We start from the raw sequence: 13,215 nt of genomic DNA on the forward strand, positions 1-13,215 counted from the left end.
ATATGTTCATATGAATTAATGCTCAGGAATCTTGTTTTCACAGTCACAGCACATCATGACAGGGATTTTGGGCTGAGTACATAGAGAAGAAAAATGGACAGTGTTTCCACCAGACCCACCACAGCTGAAGACCACCGTGGAGACAATTCCAGCTCCAGCGAGCTGCTTTACCTTACGACAGGCCAGACGACAAACTAAACAAGCCACACACATTATATGGATGTGTGAGATTGGGAGTGTGATCTTGTTAAAATTGCGTTGCCTAAACATAGCTCCATTTTCCATGAGTGTGAGCGTGGTTAAAAGAGGTGGGTTGCCCCTCTCAACTGGCAGAGCCTCAGGCAGATTAAACAGTGGTTGGGTGGTAAGGTGCTTGAGCACCACGGAGGCACTGTCAGGCCCCACTCCTCAAATACAGCAATGTGCTCTCTCAGGCCCAGCTCAAGTGGGCTTTCCACTCTCAAGGGCTTTAGGCTTTCTGTTCTATGATGACATAGACTGTGACATGTCAACGACTTTGAGTGAACATGCTGCTTTGTAGTAGCCTATACATTTATACATGCAAAAGTGCACCACAAGGCCAAAAGTATGTGGACACCCCTTCTAATTAGTGGGTTTGGCTACTTCACACTGCCCCTGGTTGCACAGGGTTGAAAAAAATATTTAGGCCTATGCATATTTTTTATTCACATCAAACACAAACATTCTCTTTCAGTACTGTTCCTGACATGTTTCAGGATTGTACTGTTAAAAGGTTGGTAATACAACTAGCCTAACTTTTTTTTCTCTTGCATTTAGAAATAAATACTATGGCGTCTACAGAAGCACTGAACAAACCAAGAATAACTCGTTTTTTTTTTATTTTTTTTACAAGGAATAAATAATAAATAAATGTTGCAGAACTATCTCATGTAGATTAGTTTCAGAACTTTTTTTTTTTTTTTTTTCCAAATTTGGATCCTGAATCCATACCAGAGACACCATTCCTAACATTGTCCCAACAGGCCCAGCCTACCATGCAGTTACAAAACAATTGATTGGATTCCTGATTGAGGCATCTAAGAAAACACATGTGCAGATGCAGACATGTTCCCAACCAGAACTGTTATTAGCCCTTAAAACTGCAGAAAATGTATTGTGTAGCCCAAAGGTATTGGATCTTGTGACATTAATCTCTAGCTACAGATTGACTCTTGATTTGCCAACACCCTCCAGCAGAGACCACAGCATTGTATTGTTGCCGTTTTGTTTTTCTAAAACAAAAATGAACTGAAACCGTTTGGCAGTTGTATTCCTGGGTAAAGAAAACAAATCTGATTATTCCAGCCATTTTTTATTGCTTAAGGGTCTTCTTCATAATATTACATTCTCAAACTGCCATCCCCACCACAGTGCATAAGACATTCTTTTTCATTTTACTTGCTCTGTAAATATATTTTTGGTTGGTTCTCTTCCCTCATTTGACCTTTATTGTGTAGCACACTATCATAGAGATCACAACTATATTGTACATATTTGCTTGACAATTTCAGTTTCAGTTTAGCTATATGAGCAAATCAGAAACAAACCATGTAGACAGGCAGCAGTTATCACAGATATTCAAAACATCAATTAGCCTATACCCATTTAGAACCACACATTTCCATTGGGAATTATCAAAAGATCAGAAATACAAGCAAGGAGGTCCAGGGTGCAATTTCCTCTAAACTTTGGAGCTACCTCTTATCATACAGTCATTCTGGGTGCACAAACACATGCACATACAAAATATAATTGACGGCAAACATTTCAATTCATACTTCGCTCACTATAGTTTCTAATGGGTCACAGCTCTTTTATGCACAGCTATGTTAACCTTTTTCTATTGCCACATACAGTAGTTAAGAATTATGAATTTAGTTTGGTATTGCTATTGAGTACTGCTTTAAAATATTCTTACCCCTGGACAAAGCAGTTTGGAACCAGCAAACATACACCATGAAAAACTAAGAACATATCTATAATTAAGTGTTGTAATTAAAACCTGCCAATAATTAAAATATAATCTAAACAAATAATAAGAACCATCCATACATTTCATCCATGGAGCACACTCAAGTTTAAGCCACTAGTTGTGTAACTCATAAACAGTCATATAGCTGAGCTAGGTGGTAAGAAATCCCCACTTAAATAGAACTGGTCTTTTTTTCTCTTGAAATGCATGGCTTTGAAAACTGTAGGTTTACCTATTCTGTCAGTGTAAATTCATATGTGTTTACATGTTCTATACATTTTTCAGCAAACAACAAAATACTTCTGTTCAGTAATTCTGTTCACTCTGGGGTGGATGGACTGTTAAAAGTGGCTGACTAAACACATATTAAACGTAAATAACACCACATAGCGTAATATTGTTAGAATTAATCATATTTCATTCTTTCAGATTATAAGCTAAAACACTGACACTTTAGAGTACATTTGAAAAGTAAGTAAAAGTGTAATCATCAATAAAATTAGGCCTATATCAACCGAAAAATGTGTAAACAAAGGGCACATACAGATACCTTTCTGTAAACATTGCAGATGAGTTCTAAGATATTTTAAGATTTTTATATCCCTATACTGCATGAACATTAGGCCCGTATTACAGCTGCATAACAAAACACTATCGGGCATCGTTGTTCACCGCCTCACAAGCATGTATCCTATGCTAGCTAGCTTAACGACATGAATGCCCACCGTGTAGCGCGCCTCTCGTTATAAGCAAACTTACTTGGCTACTATAACCTATAGTCAGAGCGTGCTGTGACTACAGTCCAATAGCTGCATAACTTCCATAACCTAGACCGCTCGTTAGCTATCCACATTAACTAGCTACAAACTGTCATATTCACAAGGCTAGCTGCTAACCTTTGTGAACAGATAAAAGTTTGAAGTGCCATATCACTGCCTCTCTAGTCTAGTTGGCTAGCTTTATTTTGCTTCACAAATTGACTAGCTAACAAGCTAGCTAATGTGTTAGCAGTGGCACAATTCTGGCGACTACGTTCATTTTGACTGCGACAAAATTCGTTACTGACACTTCGTAAGGTAAGTTGTTTGCAAGACGGGGTTATAAGCCACGTCGCCACATCAGAATCAAACCCAAAAACGGTTTAGATGGGTCCCAAGTCAAGTGCAGAGTCATGTTTACGTGCCGAATGAAGGCTTGGTTGAGGCTGTTGCAACAAAGTGAAATTATTTAGGGACCTATGTAAAGTGTACACCACCACTAAAAACGAAGAAAACAAACCTGGTAAACTCTTCCCAAGCATTCCCATCTCAATGATTAATGCTGTGGTTTTTTTTCTGAAACCGAAAGAGGAACTAAAGAAGACAGCATTAAAGTTTTATATGTTGTGTTTTTCAGTTACTGGAACATAGTTTTATAGTAGTTTTTGCTGGTAATTATTTCATTCAAATTAAAGCATTAAAGTAGCCTATGTGAAATTTTAAAGCAGTCTTATCAGACTCCATTGCTAAATTTTGGCTCAGGTTTCAAATGGACATAATTTTATGTCTTCAGTACCTTTTCACCTAACTGCACTCACCATGTTACTCAAGTTTATATTACTACAGAATATGCTTACCTGTCTTAAGTACTTTTCAACTCAGATAATTGTGATTTGGAGGAAGCAGTCCTGTTTAATGCCCGTGGTTGAAGGATAACCTTTAAAACTTATGAACGTTGCCTTCAATCCACAACCTAAGACTTAACATCTCATGATTTGTTCAGGTTAAACAGAGCTTGCATGCAATCTCTAACAATAATTATCTTCATTGACATAACATTTGGTACTGGGCATCTTTAACCACACCAGCTATTACTTATCAGGTATATTGGTTATATACCCACCATTAACAGGGTTTAAGTCATATTTTTTTAGTCATATTAAAAATCATGTCAACAGTCTAAGAAAGATGGTCAATATGTAGCAGAAAACCCTAACCTTTGCTTGGTTGTCAGTGTCAAAAGCCTGTATTAGGAGAAAATATCTGAATTATATTCAAATTAGACCCATTTTATAAGTGCATGTAAGCAATCTACTGATATATTTTTTATTTAACTGTCATTTTTTGACAGGTTGACATATACCAGCCAGTAAATACAATAGAAACAAAAGTATTGGTGTAAAAGTAGGAATAAACTGACCTTAACGGCACTAGTAGCACTGGTCAAAAATGTAATCACTGCAGTGTGCATTATTAAAATGCGCCAGCAGAAACACAAACAATGGAATCAAGACACTGCAGAATTTGTGGTTGAAGAGTCGTCATTGGTATACAATTAATTACAGTAGTTATCACTCTCAGTATACTATAGCATTGTTTTAGTAAAGCAATGCACACTTTTGAGAGGATTTCTCAGTGTCAGAGACGACGGAGGCACTGCAAGGTATGCTGTCACTGTGATAAACACGCCCCCTTCTAGTCTGAAAACGTAAGGGTAACCGGACCTTTCCACAGTAATTTCAAGTCAGACGACCTAAAACATCGATTGACCCCTTTTAAACAAACGCGTCCCCTTGCCCAGCATGGCCCTTCGTTTAGCAAAAAAGGAACATAATTTTCGAATGGTCGTGTTATAAGTGAAAAATAAAAAATAGTAAACAATGTATAACTAAAGTTAGCTTGCTAGGTATCATATGTGACGCTAGCCTGGTTCGCTAATTAGGCTTGTTAAAACTTTAACACACTTTAAACTTGAATATATGTACATTATTGGTTTTCTTCTGGTTGTACCAACTTTTAGGACGTTAACAAGTCATTTTAAAAGATATTGACGACATAATAATAGGCGCCTATCCCTTTAACAATTAAATATATCCCGCCACTGACTGTAAAACGGAGCGGGTAACCAGATATTCAAAAACAATACGTAATCCCACAATGCACCGTTTTCGACTTACAGCATTACCTCATCCCATCAGCCACTGCGAGAAGAAGAATCTTCTGGGTAGTCGTCTAGGCAACGCGCCTTATCTGAAAATAACGGAACGCCCAGTACATTGCCTCCAGCCAATAAGAGACTTCAGGCATGACATCATTGCTATTTTTAGTGTGGCAGCAGTAGCAGATAAGGTTTGCCTCCACGCTGGAAGAGCTCAGAGTATACAGATCACAGCGGAGTAAAACACCTTGCTCTAAAGAGGTGTATAAACCAAATACAAACTTTAGCACTTAGCACGTTTCTTTCGGGGACTGTCTGAAAGCCGTTAAACAACACAGAAACGATTTTTTAACTTAGTGCGATTTGATGTCTGAACTTTTTTCAGAGGGAAAACTTGATTTTCTGAACTTGGAGGAAGTTGCGCTGAGAACGATTTGAAGTCTCAAGACTGGATTCACAATACAAGCTGCGCAAAATTATCCGGTTGAACTTGGTGACAAAACAAACTGAGAGAAAACAATCATACGGAGTCGCTCATTTTCATTTGATAAGCGAGCTTTAAGAAACTGAGGGCTCCTCGAACTTTTGCGGAGTTCTACTCTGAAAACTGCGGCTGAAACAAAAGACAGAGAAGGGAAACCCTGTGAATAAGACTTCTGAACTGAGTTTTGGTTACTCTTCTATGTCTACCAAGATGGAAACTACTTTCTACGACGACTCGCTGAATGCCGCTTTCTCCCAGCATGACAGCGCTAGCTACGGATACAACCATAAAGCCTTGAAACAAAGCATGACGCTCAATCTCACGGACCCCACCGGGAACCTAAAACCTCACCTGCGAGCGAAAGCTAACGACATACTGACTTCGCCAGATGTCGGACTGCTAAAGCTGGCCTCCCCAGAGTTGGAGAGACTTATCATCCAATCAAGCAACGGCCTGATTACCACTACCCCAACCCCAACCCAATTTCTCTGTCCGAAGAACGTCACAGATGAGCAGGAGGGGTTTGCTGAGGGTTTCGTGAGGGCACTGGCGGAGCTGCATCATCAACACATGCCCAATGCGCCTAATGTCACGACTGCACCGCCAACGAGTATAAACAGCGCTATGGCACCTGTGTCCTCTCTGGCGGGGGGTAATGTCTACAATTCCACCATGCGTTCCGATCCACCAGTGTACGCAGACCTCAGCACGTTCAATCCAGCCATCAGCAGTGCACCAGCGCCAAGCTACAGCAATGCAAACCCTGCCATGACTTACTCGTCTGCCCCGCCACAACACCACATGAGCGCACCGCTACCGGTCCAGCACCCTCGGCTGCAAGCACTTAAAGAGGAACCACAGACCGTACCAGAGATGCCCGGTGAGACCCCTCCACTGTCACCCATCGATATGGAAAGTCAAGAGCGGATCAAAGCTGAGAGAAAGCGCATGAGGAACAGAATCGCCGCTTCAAAGTGCCGGAAGAGGAAGCTGGAGAGGATTTCTAGGCTGGAAGATAAAGTAAAGAACCTGAAATCCCAGAACTCTGAACTGGCGTCCACTGCCAACATGCTCCGGGAGCAGGTTGCCCAGCTCAAACAGAAAGTCATGAATCATGTCAACAGCGGATGCCAGCTTATGTTGACACAGCAGTTGCAGACGTTCTGAAAAGGAGATCAACGAAAGCTTCGAGCGACATAAAGACTAACCTAAAAAAGAAAACAAGGACGAAATTGGTGGCTGTATCTACAGGCTATAGCAGAGGTCAGACAGAATACAGCATATGACTGGAGGGGACTGCCTGGCCGAGTACCTCGCGCTCCGGTTCGCGCAGGAGTTCCGGCTGAACTGAGGGGAAGAATTTCGCAAGTTGAGTTTGCCGGTGATGAAAGAAACAGCAGCAAACAGCACAGCTTCTTATTGTTCTGTTTCATGCTGTTTTTGACAAGATACAAGAGAGACTTTGTTCATTTCGACCAAGTTTTGCATGGACCTAACCTTCGAAGATCATTCAGTATTAAAAAACAATTAAGACAAAAACTGCAATAGAGACATAGTTGCCTGTATTGTTACGCCAGTTGAAAGGCGTGTTATAAAGGCTGAATACTTTTGATATAAAAGCTGCCTGACTTCTGAGTTATACATGTACTTTTTTCTTAATTGTATTGAATTGTTCTTTCAAGTTAGAAAATGCTTCAAGAGTTTTCTTTTTCTAAAGTTGCTTAATGGGGTTTAACTCATTGTTATTTGTATATATGAACTTGGAGTACTTAAGTTTACCATTTGTAATAAAAACAGTATAATTTTTTTATGTTTGTTTTCTGGGAATCTCGGAAACTAATCAATATTTAAGAAGCATAATAAAGTATCTAAAATGAAGAACTGTCTATGTTTTATGTATGCCTGTTTCTGCCTTTCTTCAAAAACACACATTTTTGAGCAGAGAACTGCTCTCATTTGTCCCTGATTAATCAGAGCAGTCTATGTTTTAAAAAAATCAATTCCATTTCCACAGTTTCCTAGTTCAATCAGCCAAAAGTTATATTTTGCAGCTTATATTTGTTTTTTATCATGATTACATTAGGGAATATACTATGGGTGGGGGGGGGGGGGGGGGGGGAGAAGCCTCCTTATGTTCTGATTGAGCTTTGGGTTAGTAATATGATTTTTAATTGAACTAAACAAGCACATATCAATGAGATCAAAGATACTGAATTATTTCTTCAATGCTAATGCAGTCCAATGGATAAGTGAAAGAAAGCAGTGTGTTCAAAATGCTTTTAGCTGCTGGAATGAGAACAAGGCTATGATAAAACTGCAGAACCAACATTAAGAAAATGACAGAACAGTAAGAAAGCCATAAATAAACAGTTTTAGTGTACAATTATGAGTTTATGAAAGAGTATAGCTTTATTTCAGGCTTTTTCAGTTAAGCTATAATAACATTGTTTTGTTGACAGGGAAACCTGACCACTCAGCATAATACTCAGTGTATTTCTTGTAACTAACAATCACAGTCCTGCTAAAGATGTAAAAGACCAAATACTTGAGGAGAAACGCATAGTAAATATAGTAAAATTACTCAATCAAATGCATTGAATTTTCACTTATACAGATACTGAAAGGAAGTGACATTGAACTTTATTAGTTTGGAAGAAAATTGGTTTGTCTTATGCATATAGCTGCATTATTAGTAATGTGAAACACACTGAACATAAATGCAATCCATTACTATAATATTTACTGTAATATTTGATCTCTTCACAATATATATCCTATATGGCACATACATGATCACATTATATCAATAACATCACGATTTTACTGGTTAATATAACATGGTTAAGTGAATTATAGCATTATTATATACTAATTTGTGCACCTGCTATGCAAAACAGACTTCAAACTCTAGGGCAGTGCACGTTCAAAAGAAATGACATTTTCTTTCAAATTAAGTTGCAGTCCAGCAGAGGGAGTCAAAGCTCTTCAAAAATATCTGCTCCATGCAGCCGCAACGTGAAGTATCGAATTCAAACTCTTGACCACATACAACTCGCTAAATTATGTTAACACAGTCACCTCCATAAAGATGTATGGGTTTAGTTTTTAAGAAATGTTTTCAATGAGCTCTTTTTGGTCATTTACAAAATCCCGATCGGACGATATTCATGTCTGTTAGTGAAGCAAGTGTCAGTACGCTATAGCCTAGTAGGCAGTGATATAAAACGACGTTCAAGTACAACGTGTACTGGCGAAACAAAAATACAGGAACACCCAGTAACCCTGAAAAGCATTCTAGAAATAAAACGTTCCTTTTAATGTTGTATGGAATTGTCTATACTGATAAACTTGTAAAATTTATTTATTAATCAATAATTTTATAAAAAGCAACTGATGTACCCAGCTGAACACGTTACTATGTTAGATTATTTGTATGTTCGTACCCTATCAGCAGCTACACAAATGTAATTCAACTCATTAATATACAGGGTTTTATTAACACTTCTGAAATTCTGTATATTTGCTCTGCCCTAACTTGGCGAAAAAAATGACATCATACCGGATACTCGGCACCTACCTAACCATATAAGGCAAGAGAACGGTCGGAAGAGCTACGTCATTTCGGCAGATAGAGGGCGTGTATTACTGGAACAAGGACTCCGCTCCTAATCAAAACCCAGATGAATTACAGAACCTTAACACATAACACGATTTGTTGTCTTTTGGTAAATATATGTTGACTCAGACATGGTGGAGTTGGTATAAATTAGGCGTATTAAGTGGAAAAGATGTGATCAATCTTAGAATTTTGGAATAATTAAACTAATTTTGATTGTAAATTATTTGCAAGAATTCGCTATATTAATGATCTGATCATTTAAATACAATTGGAATATTTCAGAAACTGCAATCATTTTGACTACACGAAACACCGTCATATGGAACAAGACAATCTTCAGATGAGTTCAAAGTCTTCACATGCACTGTATGTGTGCTTCCTCATTCCCACACAATCGGATTGATGAGGTGTGTCTTGGAGCAGTGCATATATGGGACGTAGGCAGCCTTTGTGTGTGAAACGTATCAGCAGAGGGCCAGAGTGGGTCACAGTCCAGTCTACTGGAGAAGGGAGACACACGTCTAAATATAGACTGGCGCTTCACACATATCCTGGGTGGCCGCATAAAAATATCAGTCTCTCGCCTCTATAGAAAGATGAGAAGGCCAGACCTCTCCTAATGGAAACTACCAGTTGGCTAAAATACCGCATCTATTAATGTAGATTATTTTGAGGTACGCTTCAGCTTTGTAAACATTTAACTTTAAAAAAATAATTTAATCTTAGAATTCTATCTCAAACTTTCTCTATATGTATAGTTCTTTCAAGTTTGAAATGCCTTAATTTTTATAACATTTTTTTTTCCTTTAAGATTTAGCATATATCAAAATCATTCTGAAACCACAGCTGTGTTCATGCAAGAACCCTATAGTTAACTTGGGATCATATACACCCGGGCCCTGTTTCACATGTGTGGCTAACGCAGTTATGCCGATTCGTTTGTTGCCATTTTTGGATAAACTCAGCATTTTCGGTTTCCCAAAGGGATTTCACAATTCATGACAGGCTCACACTACTACACAACTTTCAAAATCGCTGTACAGCTCACATTACAGAACATTCTTGTTATCTGTTATACGTAGTGGTGCGCTTACTGCCAATAACGTCAAGATTAAGCAGAGTTCATGCCTGGCTTCATTTATATACATCTTGCAGTAGGTGATCTCGTTGGTCCAACTCTTTTCAAATTTTTTTCTCAGTGGTGCTAGTATGCATTATCTTGTCACATACTATTTATTGCTTTATTCAAATACATCTCTCTCTCTCTCTCTCTCTCTCTCTCTCTTCCTCTCTCTCTCTCTCTCTCACACACACACACACACACAAAAGGCAAGTCTTTGCAATCATGGTAACAGTAGCCAGGCTGCCAGTATGTAGACAGACTATGGAATGTAAATAATGCAAAACAATTCCCCAGTAGCTAAACTGTGTTTAGATATTTTTGAAGTTTATTCCAGCGATCAAGACTTCCAGACTATGGAGCATATGTAATTATTGGCCTTTCAAAAGGCCAACAGTTTTTCCGACGGCATAGAAGTCGAAGAAAACAATTATGATATGATTTATTTGACCATACTATTTGCCTGGTTGCTGTGGAGATAATAGAAGAACTGAGAGTGTATTTCAGGCTTTTGCTGATCATTATCATTAGCTATTGGCAAAAACAACAGTATAGTAGTAGACGCTCCAACTTGTAATATAAAAAGATTTATGTATTTATTGGAAGATATTTTAACATACATTCTAGATTTTACTTTACCTTCGTCTGAGCAGTGATCGGCATACAAAAATATGTATTGGGGAGCTACCACCATGCATTCTACAGCTATCTTCACTAATCCTTATGCAATAGAAGTTCTTCAGGCAAAAAAGAAGGAATTGGTCGAAGGCATTTTGAACACCGAGGATCTGCTGAACCTTCTCATTGACAAGGGAATCTTTCCTCCAGAAAAGAAAATGCTTCTGTTCCACAACAGAACACGGGTGGAAAAGAACTCCAGAGTTCTGGATATCCTGGTTTCCCAAGGTGAGCGAGCTTGCCGGCTTTTCTTCTATCCTTGTTTGAAACTTGTTGAGCCTGACTTGTACCAGAGCATCAAAACATTTGTGGGTGGCCTAAATGAGAGTGTGCATGATACTCGGAGGCAGCTGATTGGATACCTACTGGAGAGAGACAAGAGAAGCCCACTTAAAAACAGATGGGACATGGTCCCTAAGAAGAATTCAGAAAAAGTAATTCCACAGAAAAATGAAACGTTTCCACTCAGGACGAAAGAACTGAAAACGTCATTGGAAGGAAACGTAAGGGCATCTAAGGTAGTAAAGCAAAAATCTGGTGATATCTACGATGCAGCTGCAATGGGGAACCTTTCGTTATTGGAGAGCCTTTTAAAAGGCAATGATGTGAACAATGTCAGTTCATCCCAGGAGACCCTCTTGCACATTGCTGCCCAGCATGGTCAACTTTCCATTGTAGAGTTTCTTATCAGTAAAGGGGCCAGACTGGACATGAAGGATGGCCAGGGCTACACAGCCCTGCACAGGGCTGCAGAAAAAGGCCACACGTCTACAGCCCAAGCACTGATGCGAGCTGGGGCCGACATCTATGCTATGGACAAGAAATCCAAAATGCCTCTCCACTTGGCAGCAAGGAACAGACATCTCAGCACTGTCAAGGCCATGGTGGAGGAGGAAATCAGGCTGTTCAAAAATCAGAAAACCTTCTTGCATATGGCTGCTGTGGAGGACAACGTGAACCTGGCTCTGATTCTCCTAGAGAGTGGCGCCTCTGTGGATGCTAGGGATAACCAGAAGAAGACTGCACTGTTTTATGCCATTAGCCACAGCTCTGAGAAAACAGCGAGGGTTCTTCTTGAGGCAGGTGCCCAAGTAGACTCTGTCATCATTGATGCAGCATTTAATCTAAACTCCCAGTCTATATACAGCCTTCTTCTGGACTACGTAAAGGGTCTGACCCCAGACAATGTAAAGGCTATGCTTTTCAAAGCTGTGCAGAGAAACATGGAGGGGATTGTAGCAGCTCTGATAGAAAATGGTGCGGACGCAAACGCGCACAATGAACTGCACTACACGCCTCTGCTTCTGGCTGCAGAGCTGGGCAATGTGGAAACTGTCAGGGTGCTGGTTGCCAAAAACGCCAGTTTAGTAGCAAAACTGCCGAATTGCAACTCCGCTCTTCACCTGGCTATCCAAAGTGGTAGCCTGGAAATGACAAAACTGCTGCTGGACAAGGGTCTGGATGCCAATATGGCTGGGCTCAATGAACAGACACCCTTGCACTTGGCAGCCTTGTACAACAAGCCAGTTCTAGTGGGTACACTGTTGCATGCAGGGGCTCAGGTGAATGCTGTCACTAAAGAGGGACTGACTCCCCTTCATGTTGCCAGTCAGCACAGCCACGAGGAGACAGTACTCCAGCTAATAAAGGGCAAAGCCAGTGTCCATGCGAAAGACAAGCATGCCAGGACGGCCCTGCACTATGCCGCTGCTCAAGGAGGCGCTCCCGTGGTGCAGCTCCTGCTTTCTTCCGGGGCTGATCCCAACGCCGCCGACAAGGAGAAGAGGACCCCATTGCACATGGCAGCCATGGAGGGCAGGTTGGAAGCGGTCTCTGCCATGCTGACGCAAAAGGCGCAGAGCAGAGTCAAGGACATGGACGGCTGCACGCCTCTGCATTACGCGGCCGCCAACGGGCACACGAAGGCAGCGGCGGACCTCCTGTCCTCTGCGAAAAACAAAAACGTGGACGACAAGAACGTGTGGCGGAGGACGCCCCTGCACATGGCGTCGGAGCAGGGTCACGACGACCTGATCGAGCTCCTGCTGCACAGCGGTGCCAAGATCAACGCCATGGATAACAACAAGGACACCCCGCTGCACTGTGCCAGTCGTTGTGGGCACATTGGGTGCGTCCAGAGGCTGGTGAGTCGGGCTCAGGGTGAGAAAGCCAACCTGCAGGCCACAAATAATGTGAAGAAAACACCGCTGCAAGTGGCCGAGTCCAAGGACAGCCAGAACCATCAGCAAATTGTCACCCTGCTTAAGAAGAAGATGTTTCTCATCAAATAGTGCAGTACCGTCCAGCACATTGATGAGAAGAGTGTTTACATGTGGTAATCATCCAATTTAAGACTAGAATATTTACTTGAAGTAAATCGATTTGTATGATTTTTTGAAACAACA

General features: G+C 40.6%; 2 protein-coding genes across 2 annotated transcripts; both read left to right on the forward strand.

The window, feature by feature from the left end:
- Window positions 1-5,102: 5,102 nt before the first annotated feature.
- Window positions 5,103-7,271, forward strand: jun (Jun proto-oncogene, AP-1 transcription factor subunit). Its single transcript, XM_035416234.1, has one exon. It carries the CDS (start codon window positions 5,592-5,594, stop codon window positions 6,558-6,560), a length of 969 nt encoding a protein of 322 aa, XP_035272125.1. The 5' UTR covers window positions 5,103-5,591; the 3' UTR covers window positions 6,561-7,271.
- A 3,140-nt stretch (window positions 7,272-10,411) lies between these two features.
- caiap (CARD- and ANK-containing Inflammasome Adaptor Protein) lies at window positions 10,412-13,215 on the forward strand. Its single transcript, XM_035413179.1, has one exon. The coding sequence runs from the start codon at window positions 10,804-10,806 to the stop codon at window positions 13,099-13,101; it is 2,298 nt and encodes a 765-aa protein (XP_035269070.1). The 5' UTR covers window positions 10,412-10,803; the 3' UTR covers window positions 13,102-13,215.

Source organism: Anguilla anguilla, chromosome 4 (assembly GCF_013347855.1).
Source record: "Anguilla anguilla isolate fAngAng1 chromosome 4, fAngAng1.pri, whole genome shotgun sequence".
Classification (NCBI taxonomy): Eukaryota; Metazoa; Chordata; class Actinopteri; order Anguilliformes; family Anguillidae; genus Anguilla; species Anguilla anguilla.

Excerpts from the sequence above, each read along its gene's own strand:
- jun (XM_035416234.1), top strand. The coding sequence starts at position 5,592 with ATGTCTACCAAGATGGAAACTACTTTCTACGACGACTCGCTGAATGCC.
- caiap (XM_035413179.1), top strand. The coding sequence starts at position 10,804 with ATGTATTGGGGAGCTACCACCATGCATTCTACAGCTATCTTCACTAAT.